This window comes from Phoxinus phoxinus (assembly GCF_949152265.1).
Source record: "Phoxinus phoxinus genome assembly, chromosome: 12".
Lineage (NCBI taxonomy): Eukaryota > Metazoa > Chordata > Actinopteri > Cypriniformes > Leuciscidae > Phoxinus > Phoxinus phoxinus.
The window spans coordinates 2112316-2139815 of record NC_136887.1 but is presented as its reverse complement, the minus strand read 5'-3'; the positions used below and the strand labels follow the sequence as shown (position 1 = coordinate 2139815).

At 47.8% G+C, this 27500-nt stretch overlaps 2 protein-coding genes across 3 annotated transcripts in view; one reads left to right on the top strand and one right to left on the bottom strand.

Moving 5' to 3' along the window:
• sqstm1 (sequestosome 1) overlaps positions 1 to 5824 on the top strand; it is a 10487-nt gene extending 4663 nt beyond the window's left edge. The window contains exons 4-8 of the mRNA XM_079629731.1: positions 610 to 763; positions 1356 to 1436; positions 1516 to 1694; positions 4352 to 4577; positions 4700 to 5824. Of these exons, the coding sequence (XP_079485857.1) occupies positions 610 to 763; positions 1356 to 1436; positions 1516 to 1694; positions 4352 to 4577; positions 4700 to 4854 (795 nt within the window). The 3' untranslated portion in view covers positions 4855 to 5824. The remainder of the gene's footprint in view (positions 1 to 609; positions 764 to 1355; positions 1437 to 1515; positions 1695 to 4351; positions 4578 to 4699) is intronic.
• A 3588-nt stretch (positions 5825 to 9412) lies between these two features.
• The window catches only part of mrnip (MRN complex interacting protein), an 18467-nt gene continuing 379 nt past the window's right edge, over positions 9413 to 27500 (bottom strand). The window contains exons 2-8 of one of the 2 annotated variants that reach the window (XM_079629733.1): positions 26196 to 26255; positions 26021 to 26121; positions 11210 to 11273; positions 10989 to 11116; positions 10592 to 10691; positions 10230 to 10352; positions 9483 to 10145 (exon numbers count right to left, since the gene is read on the bottom strand). In XM_079629733.1, coding sequence (XP_079485859.1) covers positions 9786 to 10145; positions 10230 to 10352; positions 10592 to 10691; positions 10989 to 11116; positions 11210 to 11273; positions 26021 to 26121; positions 26196 to 26255 — 936 coding nt within the window. In that variant the 3' untranslated portion in view covers positions 9483 to 9785. Of the gene's footprint in view, positions 10353 to 10591; positions 10692 to 10988; positions 11117 to 11209; positions 11274 to 26020; positions 26122 to 26195; positions 26256 to 27500 lie in introns of both variants that reach the window. The other variant, XM_079629732.1, reaches the window with a different exon arrangement.

The following is a 27500-nucleotide window of genomic DNA, read 5'->3' as shown; positions in this document are numbered from 1 at the left end:
GTGCCCTGCTGCCCATCCTGCACCCCCTGAGCAACATGTTCGAGGTGTGTGTGTGTGTGTGTGTGTGCGCTGCTGCCCATCCTGCACCCCCTGAGCAACATGTTCGAGGTGTGTGTGTGTGTGTGTGTGTGTGTGTGTGTGTGTGTGTGCGCTGCTGCCCATCCTGCACCCCCTGAGCAACATGTTCGAGGTGTGTGTGTGTGTGTGTGTGTGTGTGTGTGTGTGCGCTGCTGCCCATCCTGCACCCCCTGAGCAACATGTTCGAGGTGTGTGTGTGTGTGTGTGTGTGTGTGTGTGTGTGTGTGTGCGCTGCTGCCCATCCTGCACCCCCTGAGCAACATGTTCGAGGTGTGTGTGTGTGTGTGTGCGCTGCTGCCCATCCTGCACCCCCTGAGCAACATGTTCGAGGTGTGTGTGTGTGTGTGTGTGTGTGCGCAAAAATAAAAAAGCCAGAAAAATTGGGGCTTTTTAATCCGATTAATCGAAGAAATACTCGGCCAACCAATCGATCATCAAAATAATCGCTAGTTGCAGCTCTGTTTTAATGCATACATTTTGTTTTTCAAATAATAATGTGAACATTGATTAAACGAGAGCTTTTGTGTGCAGTGGTTTCCTCGTGGGAAGTTATGGCGTAAGATGAGACACTGCATGTGGGCTCAGGCTCATGCTAATGCTAATGCTAATGCTCAGGCCGAAACCCAGGCTCAGCAGAACCCGTCCGGAGACCAGCAGAACCAGGATGCTCCTGAACACACTGACGGTGAGATGCCACACACACATACAGCGTAACCACGACTGTCCACGGGCAGCATGATGAGCTAGACCCCATGATCATGTCACTTCCTGTGATGCGTAACCACGACTGTCCACGGGCAGCATGATGAGCTAGACCCCATGATCATGTCACTTCCTGTGATGCGTTACCACGACTGTCCACGGGCAGCATGATGAGCTAGACCCCATGATCATGTCACTTCCTGTCATCAAAGCTGAGTTTCAGCATCATGACTCCAGTCTTCAGTGTCACATGATCCTTCACAAATCACTCTAATATGATGCTCAAGAAACATTTTGATTTCAGCTTTGATCACAGGAATATTTAAATATATAATAAAATAGAAAACAGTTATTTTAAATTGTCATAATATTTAACACTATTATTATTATTATTATTTTGTTGTTGTATTTTTAATCAAATAAATGCAGTCTTGATGAGCAGAAGAGACTATTTTAAAACATTAAAAATAGTTTTAATATTAAAAGCCCAAACTTTTGAACTGCAGTGTATTTATGAATTCTGAGAGATATAGTTATGATGCTGTAGACCAACATCCCCTGTCCGTCCTCCACAGGCGCGGCGGCCTCCTCCCAGGCTAACATGGAGTACCTGAAGAACATCGGCGAGGAAGTGGCGGCCATGTTGAGTCCTCTCGGTCAGTCCCTGCTGGGTTTCCTCCTTTAACGAGTGTTGTTAGTGTTAACTTCTGAGCTAACGACGCGTGTCCTCTGCAGGCATAGATGTGGACATCGACGTGGAGCACGAGGGCAAGCGGGCCACGGTGAACACAACTCCTCCGGCCTCCAGCGGCCCGTCCAGCGCTCGCAGCGACAGCGGGTGTGTGGGCCTTCTGTCCCGCGGCTCGGGGCCCGGCAGCCAGGGCACTGAAGACAGCCTCAGTGAGGGGGCCAAGGTGATACACACACACACACTCGCACACACACACGCACACACACACACACACACACACACACCTATACGCCTATTTTTCACGCGACACGCAAGCGTGTTGGGAGCGTTTCCATGCTAAATATAATAGGAAAATATGTTTATTTGTCATTTTGTACACAAATACATATTAATTAATGACATTTTGATGTTTGAAAGTCTATAGGTTGACATAAATTCAGATATAAATGTAATTTAAAAAACAAAAAAACAAATAATTATCTATTTTCAAATATTGCACCTGTCAAACATAGTCTATTTTGCCGTCAATACTGTTGACGGTGTCCTTTATCAGTAGGCTTTATATGTATGTATGCTTAACATGAAGTGTAGCCTTCCACAACTTCCAACAAATTTTTCGGATTTTGGAAGGTGTAGGTGTGTGAAAAAAGTTGAAATTGTTGTCGTGAAGACAAGAGGCTGGTCTGCCGGCGGCCTCCCTTTGTCACCTACAGCAGCAGCAGCGCGCCGGCGCCGCGTCAGACACGGTTCTGGTGTGTAAAGACAGAGAAAACACGACGCAGCTGACACGCAACAGAAACGCCACGCTCACGCCACGCATCCAGTGTGTCACCGGCCTAACACACACACGCGTGTGTATTTCATCAGTGGCGTGTAACGCAGTCACTCCTGCTAGTTTTTTTTTCTGATAGACCGGCCCATGAAACGCGTAGATCAGCGGCCCATTGGTTATTTTCTTGATTGACACTGGACTGGACCAATCACATCTTTAAACACCTCCCCTTTGGGCTTTGAGCGAGCGTGCAGTGTCAGTGTGTATCTGTCAGAATACAGGCGGTTCAGTTTTGCAGTTTCCGTCAAAATAAAATATCATGTGCTTCTCTCTTTCCAAGTGTAGAAATTAGTACAAAACTAATTATGAAAGTTTTCTTTATTTTTCAGTGCATTTGTTTTACAATATATGGCTATTACTGTGCTATTATTATTATTATTATGGCCAAAATGCCAGGGCTGATTTTTGTTGTTGTCCCAGTCCAGCCCTGATCATGTGACCACCACCACGGACATAATCCTGCTGTTTGTAGACTTTACAGTGAGGCATGTTTCTTTGTGCAGACAGGGATATTGTTATTGTATATGGTTCTACATGCTACATTTATACACACTATGCGGACATGCAGGCTATGTGATGATAGGGCTGTGATGTTTGTCCATGTATCTACACGGGAAATTAAGAAACGGGAAAGTAAAGTAATAAGTAGTGAAGTTACTTTTCAAATGCAGTAACTAGTAAAGTAATCTCATCAGTTTACAGAAGTAACTAATGACTTTTTTTGAGTAACAACCCCAACACTGATTTTCAGTTGCAGTCTTGTAAAAAGGGAAGACCTCTGAAAGAATAAACTAAGTGCAATCTAGTGTTGTCAAAAAAAATTAGATGCATATTGATACTGAAAGATCGCAATGGACACACAAATGTCGGCGTGGGATTGTGTATTGAGCATCATTTTAATAATTCTGCAAAAATAAATGTTGTGCTCAAACCCAAAGCACACACATAAAGCCTCTCAGCACTGAACTGAGCTCTTGTGCGCTGCTTGTTGCGCTTAAACCGTCAAATACACACAAAATAATGTCAAAATGCCGGTCTTAATGAGTGTTCACATTAACACAGTCAGTTCTGTTTTAAGTGGACGTAAGCGGTTGAGAAAGAAAGCGCATGTGTGTCCGTGGATCAGCTCTTAAAGGGAGAGTTCACTTTTAAAGTAAATGTTGGTGTGTTTTATCTTACCTCAAGGGCATCCAAGATCTGGGTGTCTTTGTCTCCGCAGTAGTTTCAATTTTGATATTTTAAGGTCAAACCGTTCTCTTTGAGACAGTGCCTATAGACCTGCATTATATGACTGTCAGACAAGAACGGTTTGACCTTAAAATATCAAAATTGAAACTACTGCGGAGACAAAGACACCGACATCTTGGATGCCCTTGAGGAAAGATAAAACACACCATTTACTTTCGAAGTGAACTATCCCTTTAAAGTGACAGCAGCCTAATATTCTGCTGCCAAATTATGAGATCATATTAAAAATATCGGTAACACTTTATAATAAGGTTCATTAGTTAACATTAGTTATTGTATTAACTAACATGAACTAACAATATAATGTATTAATCTTTGTTAATGTTAGTTAATAATAATGCAGCTGTTCAGTGTGTGTTCATGTTAGTTCACAGTGCATTCACTAATGTTAACACACAACCTTTGATTTTAATAACGTATTAGTAAATGTTGAAATTAAGATTAACTAAGATTAATAAATGCTGTATAAGTATTGTTCATTCTTAGATAATGTTAACTAATGAACCTTATTGTTAAGTGTTACCAAAATATGTTTGCAGTTATATGCGATTTATGTATATCATGTATATCTATATGGCAGTGTTTTCCTGTGGTATCGATGTCAAACTGTGGCTAGTGAAACTGCCGAGTGGCTTGTAACTGAGGAAGAGCAGTAGCCACAGTAACGGCTGAGCAGAACAGTGAATGCCAAGCTCTGAGATACAGGATTGTGATATCTGCCGTTTTCAAAGCCAAAAGATTAGATCAATCTTAGATAATCCCACACACCCCGCTGACTCTCCGCTGTTCTGCTCCTGAAGGGCCAGAGAGAGCCGGGCAGTGACGAGGAGTGGACTCACCTGAGCTCTAAAGAGGTGGACCCGTCCACAGGAGAACTGCAGTCCCTCAGGGTGGAGGAGGACGGGCCGGGTCAGCCAGCGCCACTGAACACCAGTACCAGCACCAGTAACACCAGCACCAGCACCAGCAACACACAGGGACCCACGGGCCTGCGCGAGGCGGCGCTGTACCCACACCTTCCTCAAGGTATGCAGCGTTCAACACTATAACCCATCTCACTGTTGAGCTTATTAGCCACGGCCAATCAGAGTTGTCTCATCATAAATGACTAATGATAGATAGGTGAGCTGACGAGTGTGTGTCCGCAGACGCAGACCCGCGGCTGGTGGAGTCTCTCTCCCAGATGCTGTCGATGGGCTTCTCGGACGAGGGCGGCTGGCTGACCCGACTCCTGCACGCCAAGGGCTTCGACATCGGCTCCGCGCTCGACACCATCCAGTACTGCAAGACCCCCCGCAAGTAGAGGACCCGGGGCCACACACTTCTGCAAGACCCCCCGCTAGTAGAGGACCCGGGGCCACACACTTCTGCACTACTCACTGACTTTCCATAGTTTTATATACGCAAGTTTTTGCCGGAAATGTTAAGGAAACACTTTACAATAAGCTTTCAGTCGTCAACATGAGTCTATGTAATAAAGAACACAAACCATGAGAAATACATTTCTTAAAGTGTTTATTCATCTTATAAAATACAGTCATACATTTGTTTTATCAGGTTAGTTCACAGTGCATTAATGTTAACAAATTCAACATTTGATTTTAATCTTAATACTTACTTGCCTAAATACTTTAATTTTAATAATTTACTAGTATTTTTGAATACTAAAATTAAAATAATGTGCTGAAATTAAGATTAATACATGCTATTGAAGTATTGTTAACTCTTAGTTCATATTAACTAAAGAAGTTACATGTTAACTAATGAGACCTTATGGTAAAGTGTGACCGGGATAACGATTACTCAGGTGACTAGCACATACTTAAGTTCATTATTGGCCTTTTATGCAAAATATAAATATATATATATATTCAGCATTTCTGTCGTTAGAACACTTCATGCTATTAATTATCTTTATCATCATCATCATCATCATATATGCATATTACTTAAAGGTTGTTGTTAAGTAAAGCTCTATATTTGTGTAATCGCAGTTTATGGATGTTTTATTTGCATTTCCATAATCAATAAGCTGAGTTTTTAGTTAAAGCAGAAACCTGGGTTGTATTTTAATTTAGTTCTGAATAAACAGATGGAGCCAGGTGAACGTCACTGTTGGTCTTCTAAACTTCCTGTCCTTTCTCTTCGCAATAAAAAACTTCTCCAAAATATTTGTTGTATTTGTATTTTTTTTTCAATGTGCAAGACTTTGGGAAACAGTTTAAAGGCCCCCAGAATATTTTTTTTTTTAGCTTTTAGTATTAATGGTTTTAAGGTTATGAATAAACTGCAAACTGAATTCAGATTAAGGGCCGGTAATGTTATAAATGTGCAGATAAAGGGCCGGTAATATTATAAATGTGCAGATTAAGGGCCGGTAATGTTATAAATGTGCAGATAAAGGGCCGGTAATGTTGTAAACGTGCAGATTAAGGGCCGGTAATGTTATAAATGTGCAGATTAAGGGCCGGTAATGTTATAAACGTGCAGATTAAGGGCCGGTAATGTTATAAATGTGCAGATAAAGGGCCGGTAATGTTGTAAACGTGCAGATTAAGGGCCGGTAATGTTATAAATGTGCAGATAAAGGGCCGGTAATGTTATAAACGTGCAGATTAAGGGCCGGTAATGTTATAAATGTGCAGATAAAGGGCCGGTAATGTTGTAAACGTGCAGATTAAGGGCCGGTAATGTTATAAATGTGCAGATTAAAGGCCGGTAATGTTATAAACGTGCAGATTAAGGGCCGGTAATGTTATAAACGTGCAGATTAAGGGCCGGTAATGTTGTTATAAACGTGCAGATTAAGGGCCGGTAATGTTGTTATAAACGTGCAGATTAAGGGCCGGTAATGTTATAAACGTGCAGATTAAGGGCCGGTAATGTTATAAACGTGCAGATTAAGGGCCGGTAATGTTATAAACGTGCAGATTAAGGGCCGGTAATGTTATAAACGTGCAGATTAAGGGCCGGTAATGTTATAAATGTGCAGATTAAGGGCCGGTAATGTTATAATCGTGCAGATTAAGGGCCGGTAATGTTATAAACCTGCAGATTAAGGGCCGGTAATGTTATAAACGTGCAGATTAAGGGCCGGTAATGTTATAAATGTGCAGATTAAGGGCCGGTAATGTTATAAATGTGCAGATTAAGGGCCGGTAATGTTATAAACGTGCAGATTAAGGGCCGGTAATGTTATAAATGTGCAGATAAAGGGCCGGTAATGTTATAAACGTGCAGATTAAGGGCCGGTAATGTTATAAATGTGCAGATAAAGGGCCGGTAATGTTATAAACGTGCAGATTAAGGGCCGGTAATGTTATAAATGTGCAGATTAAGGGCCGGTAATGTTGTAAACGTGCAGATTAAGGGCCGGTAATGTTATAAATGTGCAGATTAAGGGCCGGTAATGTTATAAACGTGCAGATTAAGGGCCGGTAATGTTATAAATGTGCAGATAAAGGGCCGGTAATGTTATAAACGTGCAGATTAAGGGCCGGTAATGTTATAAATGTGCAGATAAAGGGCCGGTAATGTTGTAAACGTGCAGATTAAGGGCCGGTAATGTTATAAATGTGCAGATTAAAGGCCGGTAATGTTATAAACGTGCAGATTAAGGGCCGGTAATGTTATAAACGTGCAGATTAAGGGCCGGTAATGTTGTTATAAACGTGCAGATTAAGGGCCGGTAATGTTGTTATAAACGTGCAGATTAAGGGCCGGTAATGTTGTTATAAACGTGCAGATTAAGGGCCGGTAATGTTGTTATAAACGTGCAGATTAAGGGCCGGTAATGTTATAAACGTGCAGATTAAGGGCCGGTAATGTTATAAACGTGCAGATTAAGGGCCGGTAATGTTATAAACGTGCAGATTAAGGGCCGGTAATGTTATAAACGTGCAGATTAAGGGCCGGTAATGTTATAAATGTGCAGATTAAGGGCCGGTAATGTTATAATCGTGCAGATTAAGGGCCGGTAATGTTATAAACCTGCAGATTAAGGGCCGGTAATGTTATAAACGTGCAGATTAAGGGCCGGTAATGTTATAAATGTGCAGATTAAGGGCCGGTAATGTTATAAACGTGCAGATTAAGGGCCGGTAATGTTATAAACGTGCAGATTAAGGGCCGGTAATGTTATAAACGTGCAGATAAAGGGCCGGTAATGTTATAAACGTGCAGATTAAGGGCCGGTAATGTTATAAATGTGCAGATAAAGGGCCGGTAATGTTATAAACGTGCAGATTAAGGGCCGGTAATGTTATAAATGTGCAGATTAAAGGCCGGTAATGTTATAAACGTGCAGATTAAGGGCCGGTAATGTTATAAACGTGCAGATTAAGGGCCGGTAATGTTGTTATAAACGTGCAGATTAAGGGCCGGTAATGTTGTTATAAACGTGCAGATTAAGGGCCGGTAATGTTATAAACGTGCAGATTAAGGGCCGGTAATGTTATAAACGTGCAGATTAAGGGCCGGTAATGTTATAAACCTGCAGATTAAGGGCCGGTAATGTTATAAACGTGCAGATTAAGGGCCGGTAATGTTATAAATGTGCAGATTAAGGGCCGGTAATGTTGTTATAAACGTGCAGATTAAGGGCCGGTAATGTTATAAACGTGCAGATTAAGGGCCGGTAATGTTATAATCGTGCAGATTAAGGGCCGGTAATGTTATAAACGTGCAGATTAAGGGCCGGTAATGTTATAAACGTGCAGATTAAGGGCCGGTAATGTTATAAATGTGCAGATTAAGGGCCGGTAATGTTATAAATGTGCAGATTAAGGGCCGGTAATGTTGTTATAATCGTGCAGATTAAGGGCCGGTAATGTTATAATCGTGCAGATTAAGGGCCGGTAATGTTATAAATGTGCAGATTAAGGGCCGGTAATGTTATAAACGTGCAGATTAAGGGCCGGTAATGTTATAAACGTGCAGATTAAGGGCCGGTAATGTTATAAATGTGCAGATTAAGGGCCGGTAATGTTATAAACGTGCAGATTAAGGGCCGGTAATGTTATAAACGTGCAGATTAAGGGCCGGTAATGTTATAAACGTGCAGATTAAGGGCCGGTAATGTTATAAACGTGCAGATTAAGGGCCGGTAATGTTATAAACGTGCAGATTAAGGGCCGGTAATGTTATAAACGGTCAGATTAAGGGCCGGTAATGTTATAAACGTGCAGATTAAGGGCCGGTAATGTTATAAACGTGCAGATTAAGGGCCGGTAATGTTATAAACGTGCAGATTAAGGGCCGGTAATGTTATAAATGTGCAGATTAAGGGCCGGTAATGTTATAAACGTGCAGATTAAGGGCCGGTAATGTTATAAACGTGCAGATTAAGGGCCGGTAATGTTATAAACGTGCAGATTAAGGGCCGGTAATGTTATAAACGTGCAGATTAAGGGCCGGTAATGTTATAAACGTGCAGATTAAGGGCCGGTAATGTTATAAACGGTCAGATTAAGGGCCGGTAATGTTATAAACGTGCAGATTAAGGGCCGGTAATGTTATAAACGTGCAGATTAAGGGCCGGTAATGTTATAAACGTGCAGATTAAGGGCCGGTAATGTTGTAATCGTGCAGATTAAGGGCCGGTAATGTTATAAACGTGCAGATTAAGGGCCGGTAATGTTATAAACGTGCAGATTAAGGGCCGGTAATGTTATAAACGGTCAGATTAAGGGCCGGTAATGTTATAAACGTGCAGATTAAGGGCCGGTAATGTTATAAATGTGCAGATTAAGGGCCGGTAATGTTATAAACGTGCAGATTAAGGGCCGGTAATGTTATAAACGTGCAGATTAAGGGCCGGTAATGTTATAAATGTGCAGATTAAGGGCCGGTAATGTTATAAACGTGCAGATTAAGGGCCGGTAATGTTATAAACGTGCAGATTAAGGGCCGGTAATGTTATAAACGGTCAGATTAAGGGCCGGTAATATTATAATAAGATCTTCTTCCTGAGTGAAATCTGATCATCTTATTTTTTAACACACTTGCAGAGAAAGGCTCACCAGAACAAAGTTACTGGGTTTCAGTTTTCATGTTTTCAGGGTTGGTAAGCACCGGATTACAGCACAACACACGGGAAAAGTCAGATTTACATGATATTTTCCCTTTAACTACCAATTTATTTTTATATTTATTGAAGAGAACATTGAAACATCACACAACTTTGTTCGTTAAACATCCTTAAAAGAAAGTGTTTCAGACATTGCATGTTATTCTTCAAAAGGTGTCGTCGAAGTCTTCATCGGTGAGAAACAGGGGGTTATAGGACAGCTTTGGCGTCTCGGCCCGTTCACACACTGTGTGTTCAGAGGGCTTGAGTGTGTGACTGGACAAACTGCCATCCCACACACACGTCTGGTCATCGGGAGGAGATCTGCGCTCTTCCCAGTCCTGAGCTTGATCATCCTCCTCGTCCTCATCCCGATGAGTGGGAACGACACTGAGGAATTTATCCCATCTGGAGTCCTTCAACTGCCGACGCGCAGACACTGGAGGAGCTCCGCTAGCTCTGCTCACGTCGCCAGCTGGCGGTTTACTTCCAGGCTGTTCCAGTGTGTGTGTGGAGCTGTGAACGGCCTGACGGGATGATGGGAGTGTGTGTGTGGAGCTGTGAACGGCCTGACGGGATGATGGGAGTGTGTGTGTGGAGCTGTGAACGGCCTGACGGGATGATGGGAGTGTGTGTGTGGAGCTGTGAACAGTCTGACGGGATGATGGGAGATGTGTGCGACGGCACGGGATCACATCACCTGATCCTGATCCTGAACTGAACTTCCTGTCGGGCTGCAATAGACACAAGAAGTCAGAGTGAAATGGGCTTTCTACTAAACTAGGGCATTTTGCAGATGTGTGCGTTTGGGTTCACTTTATTTTGATGGTCTCTTTTGAACATTAAGTTGACTATAAGTAACTTTGCAACTACATGTCAACTTATTCTAACCATATTAATACTCGACCGAGAGTTAGCAGACATGAAGCGTTCAGAAGGGAGCGTCAGAATAAAGAGAAGGCGAGTGTTTTACCAGATGCGTCCTCTTAGACCCAGAGCAGCCGGCCCAGGACTCCTCTTCCTCACACACACCAGAAGAAGAACACTTCACTCCCGACACTTTCTTCCTTTTCCTGTTTACAAAAACTATAGCGTTAAACATGGCTATTTCTTCACATGGTTAATAATAAAGTCTGAAGTCTGAAAAAACAAGACAAATAAAAAAATATTTTGTGCTAAGATTATTTGTTTTTATTACATATATATATTAAACACAGAAGCAGTGCACCAGTTTCTTCTTCTGCTGTGTTTGGCCAGGAGATCCTGTGCTGTGTAATAGCGCCCCCTGCAGTACACCAGTGGAAACACTGAAAGCTGTAACATCATCAGGGAAGTGTTTCCTCATGAACACGAGAGCTCGTGAAGCTGACCTGCTTCCCTGGCTTCTGAATCTCTGTGCTTCTGTGTAGACGTGCTCTTCCTCCTCCTCCTCTTCATCTGGACCCGCAGGCGTGGGGACGGTGTATTTACTCCAGCGGCTCGCATGATGACACACTTCCTGACACACACACACACACACACACACACACACACACACACATCATGTCAGTGTGAGTTTCTCTCTCATGATGAGTGTCCGTCAGAGCTGTACCTGCGCTGTATCCTCCTGATCTCCATCCAGGCCTTCATCTTCCTCTTCCTCCTCATCCTGCTCCCTTTAACACATGGAGTTAGGCGACGGGTCAGTCACGTGAAGCTCACCTTCTTTCACAGATTCATTTATTCAAAAATGCTTTGCATTAAAAACTGCATTTAATAGTCATGATGAGCTTTTTTCAATTTCTGTATTAATTTTTTTTTTCTATTTTTGGGGTAAAAAAGTAAAAAATGTCAAATATCACAGAAACTATAGCGAACTATAACTATAGTAACTATTATAAACTATGACGTTAGAAACTATAGCTCCGCTTCACGTCGGGGTCCTGATCAGCCTGAAGAGGAGTATTCGCTATAACAACCGCCTCGCTATACATTATCCCGCTTATTACATGGCTACCTACCAAATAAATCAATAATTTGACACAAAATATTGATTTAAAAAGGAGTTTATTAATTTAAAAATGATTGTATTGCTTCCGCTAAAGAACACCGTGTCCATGGCAACGCTCTGTTTTTCATGGCAACGGTGTGTTATCAAGAAATAACCATAGACAGTATATAAACTGGACACAGCGACCCCATAGGTTTCAACGGAGAGAAATGAAGTCAATTAGAAGCACTCACTTCCTGATCGCAAGGCGAACTGCGCAGGCTCAAACTGAGCTTGACGACGTAGATGTGACGTGAGCAACCTGTAGGTCTTCTAGTAGCTGTGCCGAGAGAAATCTGAATCATTCTCTTCCGAATCCCGCAGAGACGGAGAGCGTGGGTATTTGCTGTCCATGAGCTAGCAACGGGAGCAACTTTATCACTCTCTATGGGCTTCTCCCTTGACTTTATGCCTCTACGTCCTCCCGATTGCTTGCGAGCTTCTCTGCCTGTCCATACGGTAATTTCTCGACTTGTGCGACAGAGTCGCCCGGGTATGACGCAATCGTTAGCCTATTTTTACAAAAACTGCTTCTACGGGGCCATAACGTAAGATACAAGGTAATGGAGCCTTTTATACATTTTCGTGTTTCTTTAGAAATAAACAATGGACAAACGGTGTCTTTAAACGCCTCAGATGTAAAGTTATTCGCTGTCAAAGTGATGCCAAAATGAATGGGAGTCAATGGAATGCTAACAGCAGGTGGGGGTCCGCTAGCCAATGGCGGCGCCCAGGTCGGCTTCAATATCTTTCGGAACACTGCCCCCTGGAAATAACAGACCGCATTCTACATTAGAATACAACCAAGCCATGTAATATATAGGCAATAATCGGTGTGTGTACACTGCCTTTTTAATAATGGCGGCTGCTGGTGTTTCGTGTGTGTTCGGCTGATCAGCGAACACTAACGTCACTGTAGTTCTTATAGCGCTGGTTAGGGCTAGTGTTAGTTAGCTAACCCTGACTAAACCTGCCTCTAGTGGGAGTAAATGAGTTCCTCCAAAAGCAGTTCCCAGTTCCTGCGGTGCGAACGCGCCAAACACCGGGAACAGTTCCTGCGGTGCGAACGCGCCAAACACCGGGAACAGTTCCTGCGGTGCGAACACGCCAAACACCGGGAACCGTTCCTGCGGTACGAACACTCCAAACACCGGGAACCGTTCCTGCGGTGCGAACACGCCAAACACCGGGAACCGTTCCTGCGGTACGAACACTCCAAACACCGGGAACAGTTCCTGCGGTGCGAACACGCCAAACACCGGGAACCGTTCCTGCGGTGCGAACACGTCAAACACCGGGAACAGTTCCTGCGGTGCGAACACGCCAAACACCGGGAACAGTTCCTGCGGTGCGAACACTCCAAACACCGGGAACAGTTCCTGCGGTGCGAACACGCCAAACACCGGGAACCGTTCCTGCGGTGCCAACACGCCAAACACCGGGAACCGTTCCTGCGGTACGAACACTCCAAACACCGGGAACAGTTCCTGCGGTGCGAACACGCCAAACACCGGGAACCGTTCCTGCGGTGCGAACACTCCAAACACCGGGAACCGTTCCTGCGGTACGAACACTCCAAACACCGGGAACCGTTCCTGCGGTACGAACACTCCAAACACCGGGAACAGTTCCTGCGGTGCGAACACTCCAAACACCGGGAACCGTTCCTGCGGTACGAACACTCCAAACACCGGGAACAGTTCCTGCGGTGCGAACACGCCAAACACCGGGAACCGTTCCTGCGGTGCGAACACTCCAAACACCGGGAACCGTTCCTGCGGTACGAACACTCCAAACACCGGGAACAGTTCCTGCGGTGCGAACACGCCAAACACCGGGAACCGTTCCTGCGGTACGAACACTCCAAACACCGGGAACCGTTCCTGCGGTGCGAACACACCAAACACCGGGAACCGTTCCTGCGGTACGAACACTCCAAACACCGGGAACAGTTCCTGCGGTACGAACACTCCAAACACCGGGAACAGTTCCTGCGGTGCGAACACTCCAAACACCGGGAACAGTTCCTGCGGTGAGAACACGCCAAACACCGGGAACCGTTCCTGCGGTGCGAACACTCCAAACACCGGGAACAGTTCCTGCGGTGCGAACACTCCAAACACTGGGAACCGTTCCTGCGGTGCGAACACGGCAAACACCGGGAACAGTTCCTGCGGTGCGAACACGCCAAACACCGGGAACAGTTCCTGCGGTGCGAACACTCCAAACACCGGGAACCGTTCCTGCGGTACGAACACTCCAAACACCGGGAACAGTTCCTGCGGTGCGAACACTCCAAACACCGGGAACAGTTCCTGCGGTGCGAACACTCCAAACACCGGGAACCGTTCCTGCGGTGCGAACACTCCAAACACCGGGAACCGTTCCTGCGGTGCGAACACTCCAAACACCGGGAACCGTTCCTGCGGTGCGAACACTCCAAACACCGGGAACCGTTCCTGCGGTACGAACACTCCAAACACCGGGAACAGTTCCTGCGGTGCGAACACGCCAAACACCGGGAACCGGGAAAGTAATGCATTACGTTACTTTTTCCTCAACTGGCCGAGGATGAGGATGGACAACTGACAGCCAGCCTAAAGCCGGCATCATAGCTATTTTTGATGCGAAATATGAAGCGCTGCCTGAAGAAACTAAGGAGCTCATGCGCAAGGCGACTTTCCTGGACCCGCGCTACCGGGGTAACTACGATCCAAATGTTGATGAGACTAGGAGGATAATTGAGGAAGAAGCGGCCCTTTTGGGTAGGAGAGAACAGTCAGCGCAACCCGTGACAGAACAGGAAGGGGGAAATCAGGATGAGAGTGCCGAGGAGCCGCCGCACAAGAGGAAAACACCAGCAAGTTTATTAAAAAGAAAAACAGGCGCTGCATCAACACTGACTGTTCCAGAAAGGGTGCTCACAGAAATCACAACTTGTGTTCAGGAGCCCGAGTCCTCCATTAATGCGGAGACAGATCCTCTGGTGTGGTGGAAAGAAAATCAAAATAGGCTCCCCGTTTTGGCAAAAGTAGCCAACAAATATCTGTGTTTGTGCAACAAGCTGCGCATCCGAGAGAGTGTTCAGCACGATGGGAAACAATCACCCCAACAAGGTCTCTTTTGAAACCAGAAATGGTAAATATGTTGGCTTTTCTGGCCAGGAATATGTAAGAATGTACGCAACAAGCAGTGTGATCACGTTTTGTTCCCTGTTGCAATTTAAAATTAAGGTTTTTCGTTTATTGTTTCTCATTTAGTCTATTTATATTTTTTTTGTACGGTGTATGCAGTTAATAGGCCTACCTCTTTTTTTGTAACAGCTTAACGTGAGTTTATTTTTTATATTAGTTTTTTTTTGCACTTAAGTGTCCAGTGATTATTCGGGTCGGCTACCTTGTTTAACGAAGTTTTTGATGTTCGTTCGTTTCATATTCGATGGTTGTGCGGTGTTTTTTGTTTTTGTTTTTTGCTGAAAAAGGCAGGCACTTTATTTAACGAATAGTGATTTTTTATATATATAATTTCTTGTTTGATATTTGCATGATGTGTGCAGTGGTTCGTTTTGTTAATAAATGCACTTTAAAGGTGTTTCATAAGTGCTTTTGTTTAGTTTTTACATGGTGTGTTAAGTTATTATTCATTTTGCAATAAAGATGTGTGTAATACAAGCGAGTGTCTTATTGTTTTGTGTATTTTTATTAAGAATAAAATAAATTAACCCATGATTAATTCAAACAAATGCTACTGAATTGCCGCTAATTAAAGTGAAAGTAAATTGAGACGTGTGCACGTCCGCATTTTCGGCCACCCGAAATCCCCGACACACAACGCCGGTGACACCGGGATTACCGTTTTTTTACACGTCGATTAACCGGTGGAAAAAATCCGTCACCGCAACATCCCTACTGCTGTGACCCGAGTGTGTGTGTGTGTGTGTTTCTCACTGCTGTGACCCGAGTGTGTGTGTGTGTGTGTTTCTCACTGCTGTGACCCGAGTGTGTGTGTGTGTGTGTTTCTCACTGCTGTGACCCGAGTGTGTGTGTGTGTGTGTTTCTCACTGCTGTGACCCGAGTGTGTGTGTGTGTGTGTTTCTCACTGCTGTGACCCGAGTGTGTGTGTGTGTGTGTTTCTCACCGCTGTGACCCGAGTGTGTGTGTGTGTTTCTCACCGCTGTGACCCGAGTGTGTGTGTGTTTCTCACTGCTGTGACCCGAGTGTGTGTGTGTTTCTCACCGCTGTGACCCGAGTGTGTGTGTGTTTCTCACTGCTGTGACCCGAGTGTGTGTGTGTGTGTGTTTCTCACTGCTGTGACCCGAGTGTGTGTGTGTGTGTGTTTCTCACCGCTGTGACCCGAGTGTGTGTGTGTGTGTGTGTTTCTCACTGCTGTGACCCGAGTGTGTGTGTGTGTGTGTTTCTCACTGCTGTGACCCGAGTGTGTGTGTGTGTGTGTGTGTGTGTTTCTCACTGCTGTGACCCGAGTGTGTGTGTGTGTGTGTTTCTCACTGCTGTGACCCGAGTGTGTGTGTGTGTGTGTTTCTCACTGCTGTGACCCGAGTGTGTGTGTGTGTGTGTTTCTCACTGCTGTGACCCGAGTGTGTGTGTGTGTGTGTTTCTCACTGCTGTGACCCGAGTGTGTGTGTGTGTGTGTTTCTCACTGCTGTGACCCGAGTGTGTGTGTGTGTGTGTTTCTCACTGCTGTGACCCGAGTGTGTGTGTGTGTGTGTTTCTCACTGCTGTGACCCGAGTGTGTGTGTGTGTGTGTTTCTCACCGCTGTGACCCGAGTGTGTGTGTGTGTGTGTGTGTGTTTCTCACTGCTGTGACCCGAGTGTGTGTGTGTGTGTGTGTGTGTGTTTCTCACTGCTGTGACCCGAGTGTGTGTGTGTGTGTGTTTCTCACTGCTGTGACCCGAGTGTGTGTGTGTGTGTGTTTCTCACTGCTGTGACCCGAGTGTGTGTGTGTGTGTGTTTCTCACTGCTGTGACCCGAGTGTGTGTGTGTGTGTGTTTCTCACTGCTGTGACCCGAGTGTGTGTGTGTGTGTGTTTCTCACTGCTGTGACCCGAGTGTGTGTGTGTGTGTGTTTCTCACTGCTGTGACCCGAGTGTGTGTGTGTGTGTGTTTCTCACTGCTGTGACCCGAGTGTGTGTGTGTGTGTGTTTCTCACTGCTGTGACCCGAGTGTGTGTGTGTGTGTGTTTCTCACCGCTGTGACCCGAGTGTGTGTGTGTGTGTGTGTTTCTCACTGCTGTGACCCGAGTGTGTGTGTGTGTGTGTTTCTCACTGCTGTGACCCGAGTGTGTGTGTGTGTGTGTTTCTCACTGCTGTGACCCGAGTGTGTGTGTGTGTGTGTGTGTGTGTTTCTCACTGCTGTGACCCGAGTGTGTGTGTGTTTCTCACCGCTGTGACCCGAGTGTGTGTGTTTCTCACCGCTGTGACCCGAGTGTGTGTGTGTTTCTCACCGCTGTGACCCGAGTGTGTGTGTTTCTCACCGCTGTGACCCGAGTGTGTGTGTGTTTCTCACCGCTGTGACCCGAGTGTGTGTGTGTTTCTCACTGCTGTGACCCGAGTGTGTGTGTTTCTCACCGCTGTGACCCGAGTGTGTGTGTGTTTCTCACCGCTGTGACCCGAGTGTGTGTGTGTTTCTCACCGCTGTGACCCGAGTGTGTGTGTTTCTCACCGCTGTGACCCGAGTGTGTGTGTGTTTCTCACCGCTGTGACCCGAGTGTGTGTGTGTTTCTCACCGCTGTGACCCGAGTGTGTGTGTGTTTCTCACTGCTGTGACCCGAGTGTGTGTGTGTTTCTCACTGCTGTGACCCGAGTGTGTGTGTGTTTCTCACCGCTGTGACCCGAGTGTGTGTGTGTTTCTCACCGCTGTGACCCGAGTGTGTGTGTGTTTCTCACTGCTGTGACCCGAGTGTGTGTGTGTTTCTCACCGCTGTGACCCGAGTGTGTGTGTGTTTCTCACTGCTGTGACCCGAGTGTGTGTGTGTGTGTGTTTCTCACTGCTGTGACCCGAGTGTGTGTGTGTGTGTTTCTCACCGCTGTGACCCGAGTGTGTGTGTGTGTGTGTTTCTCACCGCTGTGACCCGAGTGTGTGTGTGTGTGTGTTTCTCACCGCTGTGACCCGAGTGTGTGTGTGTGTGTGTTTCTCACTGCTGTGACCCGAGTGTGTGTGTGTGTGTTTCTCACTGCTGTGACCCGAGTGTGTGTGTGTGTGTTTCTCACTGCTGTGACCCGAGTGTGTGTGTGTTTCTCACCGCTGTGACCCGAGTGTGTGTGTGTTTCTCACTGCTGTGACCCGAGTGTGTGTGTGTGTGTGTTTCTCACCGCTGTGACCCGAGTGTGTGTGTGTGTGTGTTTCTCACTGCTGTGACCCGAGTGTGTGTGTGTGTGTTTCTCACTGCTGTGACCCGAGTGTGTGTGTGTGTGTTTCTCACTGCTGTGACCCGAGTGTGTGTGTGTTTCTCACCGCTGTGACCCGAGTGTGTGTGTGTGTGTTTCTCACTGCTGTGACCCGAGTGTGTGTGTGTGTGTGTGTGTTTCTCACCGCTGTGACCCGAGTGTGTGTGTGTGTGTGTGTGTTTCTCACCGCTGTGACCCGAGTGTGTGTGTGTGTGTGTGTGTTTCTCACTGCTGTGACCCGAGTGTGTGTGTGTTTCTCACCGCTGTGACCCGAGTGTGTGTGTGTTTCTCACTGCTGTGACCCGAGTGTGTGTGTGTGTGTGTTTCTCACTGCTGTGACCCGAGTGTGTGTGTGTGTGTTTCTCACTGCTGTGACCCGAGTGTGTGTGTGTGTGTTTCTCACTGCTGTGACCCGAGTGTGTGTGTGTGTGTGTGTGTTTCTCACTGCTGTGACCCGAGTGTGTGTGTGTTTCTCACCGCTGTGACCCGAGTGTGTGTGTGTTTCTCACTGCTGTGACCCGAGTGTGTGTGTGTGTGTTTCTCACTGCTGTGACCCGAGTGTGTGTGTGTGTGTTTCTCACCGCTGTGACCCGAGTGTGTGTGTGTGTGTGTTTCTCACCGCTGTGACCCGAGTGTGTGTGTGTTTCTCAACGCTGTGACCCGAGTGTGTGTGTGTGTGTGTTTCTCACTGCTGTGACCCGAGTGTGTGTGTGTGTGTTTCTCACTGCTGTGACCCGAGTGTGTGTGTGTGTGTTTCTCACTGCTGTGACCCGAGTGTGTGTGTTTCTCACCGCTGTGACCCGAGTGTGTGTGTGTGTTTCTCACTGCTGTGACCCGAGTGTGTGTGTGTTTCTCACCGCTGTGACCCGAGTGTGTGTGTGTTTCTCACTGCTGTGACCCGAGTGTGTGTGTGTGTGTGTGTGTGTGTTTCTCACCGCTGTGACCCGAGTGTGTGTGTGTGTGTTTCTCACTGCTGTGACCCGAGTGTGTGTGTGTGTGTTTCTCACCGCTGTGACCCGAGTGTGTGTGTGTGTGTGTTTCTCACCGCTGTGACCCGAGTGTGTGTGTGTGTGTGTGTGTGTGTGTTTCTCACTGCTGTGACCCGAGTGTGTGTGTGTGTGTTTCTCACTGCTGTGACCCGAGTGTGTGTGTGTGTGTTTCTCACTGCTGTGACCCGAGTGTGTGTGTGTTTCTCACTGCTGTGACCCGAGTGTGTGTGTGTGTGTTTCTCACTGCTGTGACCCGAGTGTGTGTGTTTCTCACCGCTGTGACCCGAGTGTGTGTGTGTGTTTCTCACTGCTGTGACCCGAGTGTGTGTGTGTTTCTCACCGCTGTGACCCGAGTGTGTGTGTGTTTCTCACTGCTGTGACCCGAGTGTGTGTGTGTGTGTGTGTTTCTCACCGCTGTGACCCGAGTGTGTGTGTGTGTGTTTCTCACTGCTGTGACCCGAGTGTGTGTGTGTGTGTTTCTCACCGCTGTGACCCGAGTGTGTGTGTGTGTTTCTCACCGCTGTGACCCGAGTGTGTGTGTGTGTGTGTGTGTTTCTCACTGCTGTGACCCGAGTGTGTGTGTGTGTGTTTCTCACTGCTGTGACCCGAGTGTGTGTGTGTGTGTTTCTCACTGCTGTGACCCGAGTGTGTGTGTGTTTCTCACTGCTGTGACCCGAGTGTGTGTGTGTGTGTGTGTGTGTTTCTCACTGCTGTGACCCGAGTGTGTGTGTGTGTGTTTCTCACTGCTGTGACCCGAGTGTGTGTGTGTTTCTCACTGCTGTGACCCGAGTGTGTGTGTGTGTGTTTCTCACTGCTGTGACCCGAGTGTGTGTGTGTGTGTTTCTCACCGCTGTGACCCGAGTGTGTGTGTGTGTGTGTTTCTCACCGCTGTGACCCGAGTGTGTGTGTGTGTGTGTTTCTCACTGCTGTGACCCGAGTGTGTGTGTGTTTCTCACCGCTGTGACCCGAGTGTGTGTGTGTTTCTCACTGCTGTGACCCGAGTGTGTGTGTGTTTCTCACCGCTGTGACCCGAGTGTGTGTGTGTTTCTCACTGCTGTGACCCGAGTGTGTGTGTGTGTTTCTCACTGCTGTGACCCGAGTGTGTGTGTGTGTGTTTCTCACCGCTGTGACCCGAGTGTGTGTGTGTGTGTGTTTCTCACCGCTGTGACCCGAGTGTGTGTGTGTGTGTGTTTCTCACCGCTGTGACCCGAGTGTGTGTGTGTGTGTGTTTCTCACTGCTGTGACCCGAGTGTGTGTGTGTGTGTTTCTCACTGCTGTGACCCGAGTGTGTGTGTGTGTGTTTCTCACTGCTGTGACCCGAGTGTGTGTGTGTTTCTCACCGCTGTGACCCGAGTGTGTGTGTGTTTCTCACTGCTGTGACCCGAGTGTGTGTGTGTGTGTGTTTCTCACTGCTGTGACCCGAGTGTGTGTGTGTGTGTTTCTCACTGCTGTGACCCGAGTGTGTGTGTGTGTGTTTCTCACTGCTGTGACCCGAGTGTGTGTGTGTTTCTCACCGCTGTGACCCGAGTGTGTGTGTGTTTCTCACTGCTGTGACCCGAGTGTGTGTGTGTGTGTTTCTCACTGCTGTGACCCGAGTGTGTGTGTGTGTGTTTCTCACCGCTGTGACCCGAGTGTGTGTGTGTGTGTGTTTCTCACCGCTGTGACCCGAGTGTGTGTGTGTGTGTGTTTCTCACCGCTGTGACCCGAGTGTGTGTGTGTGTGTGTTTCTCACTGCTGTGACCCGAGTGTGTGTGTGTGTGTTTCTCACTGCTGTGACCCGAGTGTGTGTGTGTGTGTTTCTCACTGCTGTGACCCGAGTGTGTGTGTTTCTCACCGCTGTGACCCGAGTGTGTGTGTGTGTTTCTCACTGCTGTGACCCGAGTGTGTGTGTGTTTCTCACCGCTGTGACCCGAGTGTGTGTGTGTTTCTCACTGCTGTGACCCGAGTGTGTGTGTGTGTGTGTTTCTCACCGCTGTGACCCGAGTGTGTGTGTGTGTGTTTCTCACTGCTGTGACCCGAGTGTGTGTGTGTGTGTTTCTCACCGCTGTGACCCGAGTGTGTGTGTGTGTGTGTTTCTCACCGCTGTGACCCGAGTGTGTGTGTGTGTGTGTTTCTCACTGCTGTGACCCGAGTGTGTGTGTGTGTGTTTCTCACTGCTGTGACCCGAGTGTGTGTGTGTGTGTTTCTCACTGCTGTGACCCGAGTGTGTGTGTGTTTCTCACCGCTGTGACCCGAGTGTGTGTGTGTTTCTCACTGCTGTGACCCGAGTGTGTGTGTGTGTGTGTTTCTCACTGCTGTGACCCGAGTGTGTGTGTGTGTGTTTCTCACTGCTGTGACCCGAGTGTGTGTGTGTGTGTTTCTCACCACTGTGACCCGAGTGTGTGTGTGTGTGTGTTTCTCACCGCTGTGACCCGAGTGTGTGTGTGTGTGTGTTTCTCACTGCTGTGACCCGAGTGTGTGTGTGTGTGTTTCTCACCGCTGTGACCCGAGTGTGTGTGTGTGTGTTTCTCACCGCTGTGACCCGAGTGTGTGTGTGTGTGTGTTTCTCACCGCTGTGACCCGAGTGTGTGTGTGTGTGTGTTTCTCACTGCTGTGACCCGAGTGTGTGTGTGTGTGTTTCTCACCGCTGTGACCCGAGTGTGTGTGTGTGTGTGTTTCTCACCGCTGTGACCCGAGTGTGTGTGTGTGTGTGTTTCTCACTGCTGTGACCCGAGTGTGTGTGTGTGTGTGTTTCTCACTGCTGTGACCCGAGTGTGTGTGTGTGTGTGTTTCTCACCGCTGTGACCCGAGTGTGTGTGTTTCTCACCGCTGTGACCCGAGTGTGTGTGTGTGTGTTTCTCACTGCTGTGACCCGAGTGTGTGTGTTTCTCACCGCTGTGACCCGAGTGTGTGTGTGTTTCTCACTGCTGTGACCCGAGTGTGTGTGTGTGTGTGTTTCTCACCGCTGTGACCCGAGTGTGTGTGTGTGTGTTTCTCACCGCTGTGACCCGAGTGTGTGTGTGTGTGTGTTTCTCACCGCTGTGACCCGAGTGTGTGTGTGTGTGTTTCTCACCGCTGTGACCCGAGTGTGTGTGTGTGTGTGTTTCTCACCGCTGTGACCCGAGTGTGTGTGTGTGTGTGTTTCTCACTGCTGTGACCCGAGTGTGTGTTTGTGTGTTTCTCACCGCTGTGACCCGAGTGTGTGTGTGTGTGTGTGTTTCTCACCGCTGTGACCCGAGTGTGTGTGTGTGTGTGTTTCTCACTGCTGTGACCCGAGTGTGTGTGTGTGTGTGTTTCTCACTGCTGTGACCCGAGTGTGTGTGTGTGTGTGTGTGTTTCTCACCGCTGTGACCCGAGTGTGTGTGTTTCTCACCGCTGTGACCCGAGTGTGTGTGTTTCTCACCGCTGTGACCCGAGTGTGTGTGTGTGTGTTTCTCACCGCTGTGACCCGAGTGTGTGTGTTTCTCACCGCTGTGACCCGAGTGTGTGTGTTTCTCACCGCTGTGACCCGAGTGTGTGTGTGTGTGTTTCTCACCGCTGTGACCCGAGTGTGTGTGTGTGTTTCTCACCGCTGTGACCCGAGTGTGTGTGTGTGTGTGTTTCTCACCGCTGTGACCCGTGTGTGTGTGTGTGTGTTTCTCACCGCTGTGACCCGAGTGTGTGTGTGTGTGTTTCTCACCGCTGTGACCCAAGTGTGTGTGTTTCTCACCGCTGTGACCCGAGTGTGTGTGTTTCTCACCGCTGTGACCCGAGTGTGTGTGTGTGTGTTTCTCACCGCTGTGACCCGAGTGTGTGTGTGTGTTTCTCACCGCTGTGACCCGAGTGTGTGTGTGTGTGTGTTTCTCACCGCTGTGACCCGTGTGTGTGTGTGTGTGTTTCTCACCGCTGTGACCCGAGTGTGTGTGTGTGTGTTTCTCACCGCTGTGACCCGAGTGTGTGTGTTTCTCACCGCTGTGACCCGAGTGTGTGTGTGTGTGTTTCTCACCGCTGTGACCCGAGTGTGTGTGTTTCTCACCGCTGTGACCCGAGTGTGTGTGTGTGTGTTTCTCACCGCTGTGACCCGAGTGTGTGTGTGTGTGTGTTTCTCACCGCTGTGACCCGAGTGTGTGTGTGTGTGTTTCTCACCGCTGTGACCCGAGTGTGTGTGTGTGTGTGTGTTTCTCACCGCTGTGACCCGAGTGTGTGTGTTTCTCACCGCTGTGACCCGAGTGTGTGTGTGTGTGTGTGTTTCTCACCGCTGTGACCCGAGTGTGTGTGTTTCTCACCGCTGTGACCCGAGTGTGTGTGTGTGTGTGTGTTTCTCACCGCTGTGACCCGAGTGTGTGTGTGTTTCTCACTGCTGTGACCCGAGTGTGTGTGTGTGTGTGTTTCTCACTGCTGTGACCCGAGTGTGTGTGTGTGTGTTTCTCACCGCTGTGACCCGAGTGTGTGTGTTTCTCACCGCTGTGACCCGAGTGTGTGTGTGTGTGTGTTTCTCACCGCTGTGACCCGAGTGTGTGTGTGTGTGTTTCTCACCGCTGTGACCCGAGTGTGTGTGTGTGTGTTTCTCACCGCTGTGACCCGAGTGTGTGTGTGTGTTTCTCACCGCTGTGACCCGAGTGTGTGTGTTTCTCACCGCTGTGACCCGAGTGTGTGTGTGTGTGTGTTTCTCACCGCTGTGACCCGAGTGTGTGTGTGTGTGTTTCTCACCGCTGTGACCCGAGTGTGTGTGTGTGTGTTTCTCACCGCTGTGACCCGAGTGTGTGTGTGTGTGTGTGTTTCTCACCGCTGTGACCCGAGTGTGTGTGTTTCTCACCGCTGTGACCCGAGTGTGTGTGTGTGTGTTTCTCACCGCTGTGACCCGAGTGTGTGTGTGTGTGTTTCTCACCGCTGTGACCCGAGTGTGTGTGTGTGTGTGTGTGTTTCTCACCGCTGTGACCCGAGTGTGTGTGTGTGTGTGTGTGTTTCTCACCGCTGTGACCCGGGTGTGTGTGTTTCTCACCGCTGTGACCCGAGTGTGTGTGTTTCTCACCGCTGTGACCCGTGTGTGTGTGTGTGTTTCTCACCGCTGTGACCCGAGTGTGTGTGTGTGTGTTTCTCACCGCTGTGACCCGAGTGTGTGTGTTTCTCACCGCTGTGACCCGAGTGTGTGTGTGTGTGTTTCTCACCGCTGTGACCCGAGTGTGTGTGTGTGTGTTTCTCACCGCTGTGACCCGAGTGTGTGTGTGTGTGTGTTTCTCACCGCTGTGACCCGAGTGTGTGTGTGTGTGTGTGTGTTTCTCACCGCTGTGACCCGAGTGTGTGTGTTTCTCACCGCTGTGACCCGAGTGTGTGTGTGTGTGTTTCTCACCGCTGTGACCCGAGTGTGTGTGTTTCTCACCGCTGTGACCCGAGTGTGTGTGTGTGTTTCTCACCGCTGTGACCCGAGTGTGTGTGTGTGTGTTTCTCACCGCTGTGACCCGAGTGTGTGTGTTTCTCACCGCTGTGACCCGAGTGTGTGTGTTTCTCACCGCTGTGACCCGAGTGTGTGTGTGTGTGTTTCTCACCGCTGTGACCCGAGTGTGTGTGTGTGTGTTTCTCACCGCTGTGACCCGAGTGTGTGTGTGTGTGTGTGTGTGTTTCTCACCGCTGTGACCCGAGTGTGTGTGTTTAACACCGCTGTGACCCGAGTGTGTGTGTGTGTGTGTGTGTGTTTCTCACCGCTGTGACCCGAGTGTGTGTGTGTGTGTGTTTCTCACCGCTGTGACCCGAGTGTATGTGTGTGTGTGTGTGTGTGTGTTTCTCACCGCTGTGACCCGAGTGTGTGTGTGTGTGTGTTTCTCACCGCTGTGACCCGAGTGTGTGTGTTTCTCACCGCTGTGACCCGAGTGTGTGTGTGTGTTTCTCACCGCTGTGACCCGAGTGTGTGTGTTTCTCACCGCTGTGACCCGAGTGTGTGTGTGTGTGTGTTTCTCACCGCTGTGACCCGAGTGTGTGTGTGTGTGTGTGTGTGTTTCTCACCGCTGTGACCCGAGTGTGTGTGTTTCTCACCGCTGTGACCCGAGTGTGTGTGTTTCTCACCGCTGTGACCCGAGTGTGTGTGTGTGTTTCTCACCGCTGTGACCCGAGTGTGTGTGTGTGTGTTTCTCACCGCTGTGACCCGAGTGTGTGTGTTTCTCACCGCTGTGACCCGAGTGTGTGTGTTTCTCACCGCTGTGACCCGAGTGTGTGTGTGTGTGTTTCTCACCGCTGTGACCCGAGTGTGTGTGTGTGTGTTTCTCACCGCTGTGACCCGAGTGTGTGTGTGTGTGTGTGTGTGTTTCTCACCGCTGTGACCCGAGTGTGTGTGTTTAACACCGCTGTGACCCGAGTGTGTGTGTGTGTGTGTGTGTGTTTCTCACCGCTGTGACCCGAGTGTGTGTGTGTGTGTGTTTCTCACCGCTGTGACCCGAGTGTGTGTGTGTGTGTGTGTGTGTGTGTTTCTCACCGCTGTGACCCGAGTGTGTGTGTGTGTGTGTTTCTCACCGCTGTGACCCGAGTGTGTGTGTTTCTCACCGCTGTGACCCGAGTGTGTGTGTGTGTGTGTTTCTCACCGCTGTGACCCGAGTGTGTGTGTGTGTGTGTGTGTGTTTCTCACCGCTGTGACCCGAGTGTGTGTGTTTCTCACCGCTGTGACCCGAGTGTGTGTGTTTCTCACCGCTGTGACCCGAGTGTGTGTGTTTCTCACCGCTGTGACCCGAGTGTGTGTGTGTGTGTGTGTTTCTCACCGCTGTGACCCGAGTGTGTGTGTTTCTCACCGCTGTGACCCGAGTGTGTGTGTGTGTGTGTTTCTCACCGCTGTGACCCGAGTGTGTGTGTGTGTGTGTTTCTCACCGCTGTGACCCGAGTGTGTGTGTTTCTCACCGCTGTGACCCGAGTGTGTGTGTGTGTGTGTTTCTCACCGCTGTGACTCGAGTGTGTGTGTTTCTCACCGCTGTGACCCGAGTGTGTGTGTGTTTCTCACCGCTGTGACCCGAGTGTGTGTGTGTGTGTGTGTGTTTCTCACCGCTGTGACCCGAGTGTGTGTGTGTCCTCCAGTCGTCCTCGCAGAGCATTGAGCTTCTGAACGTGGCGTCTACAGTCCACTGCTCCCCCCCGACCAAACTCCTGCAACACACACACACACACTGACACACACCCGGACTCACACCACCAGGTCACGCTGTGCTTGAGTTTCATACCTTCACCAGCGACTGCTTCTCTCCACACACCTTACACACCCAGCTCTTGCTCTTCTTCACCTGAGGAGGAGAACTCGCAACTCTATTACTGAGAATGAACATCAAGAGCACACATCGATTCCAATATTCATGTGGATGTCCGGTACAGCACGTCATTTGTTCTTATATTAATGAATTGTACAGTAATAAACAATATTTAGATTCCAATATTCATGTGGATGGGGTCAGTCTTCAGCTGCTGGCAGGAGCCGCACTGGCATGTCACGTGACCTGGCTAGTTGTCTGACTCTGGCACGTTTCAGAAACCATTGATTGTTGGCAGTTTTCGTGTTCCTCCCTCTCTAGCACATTTATCATGCATATGTTGATATGATTATGTTCTTTTGCATGATTGGTGTTCTAAATAATTTTATCCCAATCAAACCAGTCAAATGGCTGTGTTCAGACTGGTTTCTGACCGACGCTTTGCTGGACGCTCAATCCAGTCAGCCGCAACTGACCCCGACTCACTGAGGTTAACCCCTGGAGTCACGTGGACTACGGTAATGACGTCTGTGCTGCCGTTCTGTGGACTGACAGTGGTAGTTGCGTACAGTGTCAATGGAGGGACAGAAACCTCTCAGATTTAATCAGAAATATCTTCATTTGTGTTCTGAAGATGAACAAAGGTCTTACGGGGTTGAACGACATCCGGGTGAGTAATAGTGGCAGAATTTATATTTTTGGGTGAACTATCCCTTTAAGATAAGCTGTAAACTATACAGGAATGCTGCCAGTTGCTACATTACTGTAATATTACAGGTTAAAGTTAACAACAGAGTCCAAATTAAATTAAATTGCCATTTATTTTTTACATATAGTAAGCAACACTCCAATATAAGTTACAGACACAACATATTGTAACTTGCACATAAGGCCGGTTTAGATTAGGCTAACGTTATATAATTATGTTTCTACGCCAAATCGTTGTCGCAAATTTAAACGGTGCCTGTCATAAAACTTCTTATAACAGATTTATTTAAATATACAATAAACATCCATAGGCTACCGTTTAAGTGGAAATATAATGTAATATATAACGTAAGTGCATATTATTTGTTATTTTTCAAGTTAACGAATGAATCTCGTAATAAAACTGACAGAATTTTAGAGTTCATACTTTGTTTCATATCAAAAGTAACGACGCTTATTGTCAGTATGTTTAGTGAAGCTTTAATCACAATCATCTGAAAACATGGATCGATCTAGAATTAAAAACTGATATCGATAATCGATTAATCAAACCGGTTTAGCGTTAACTCTGAA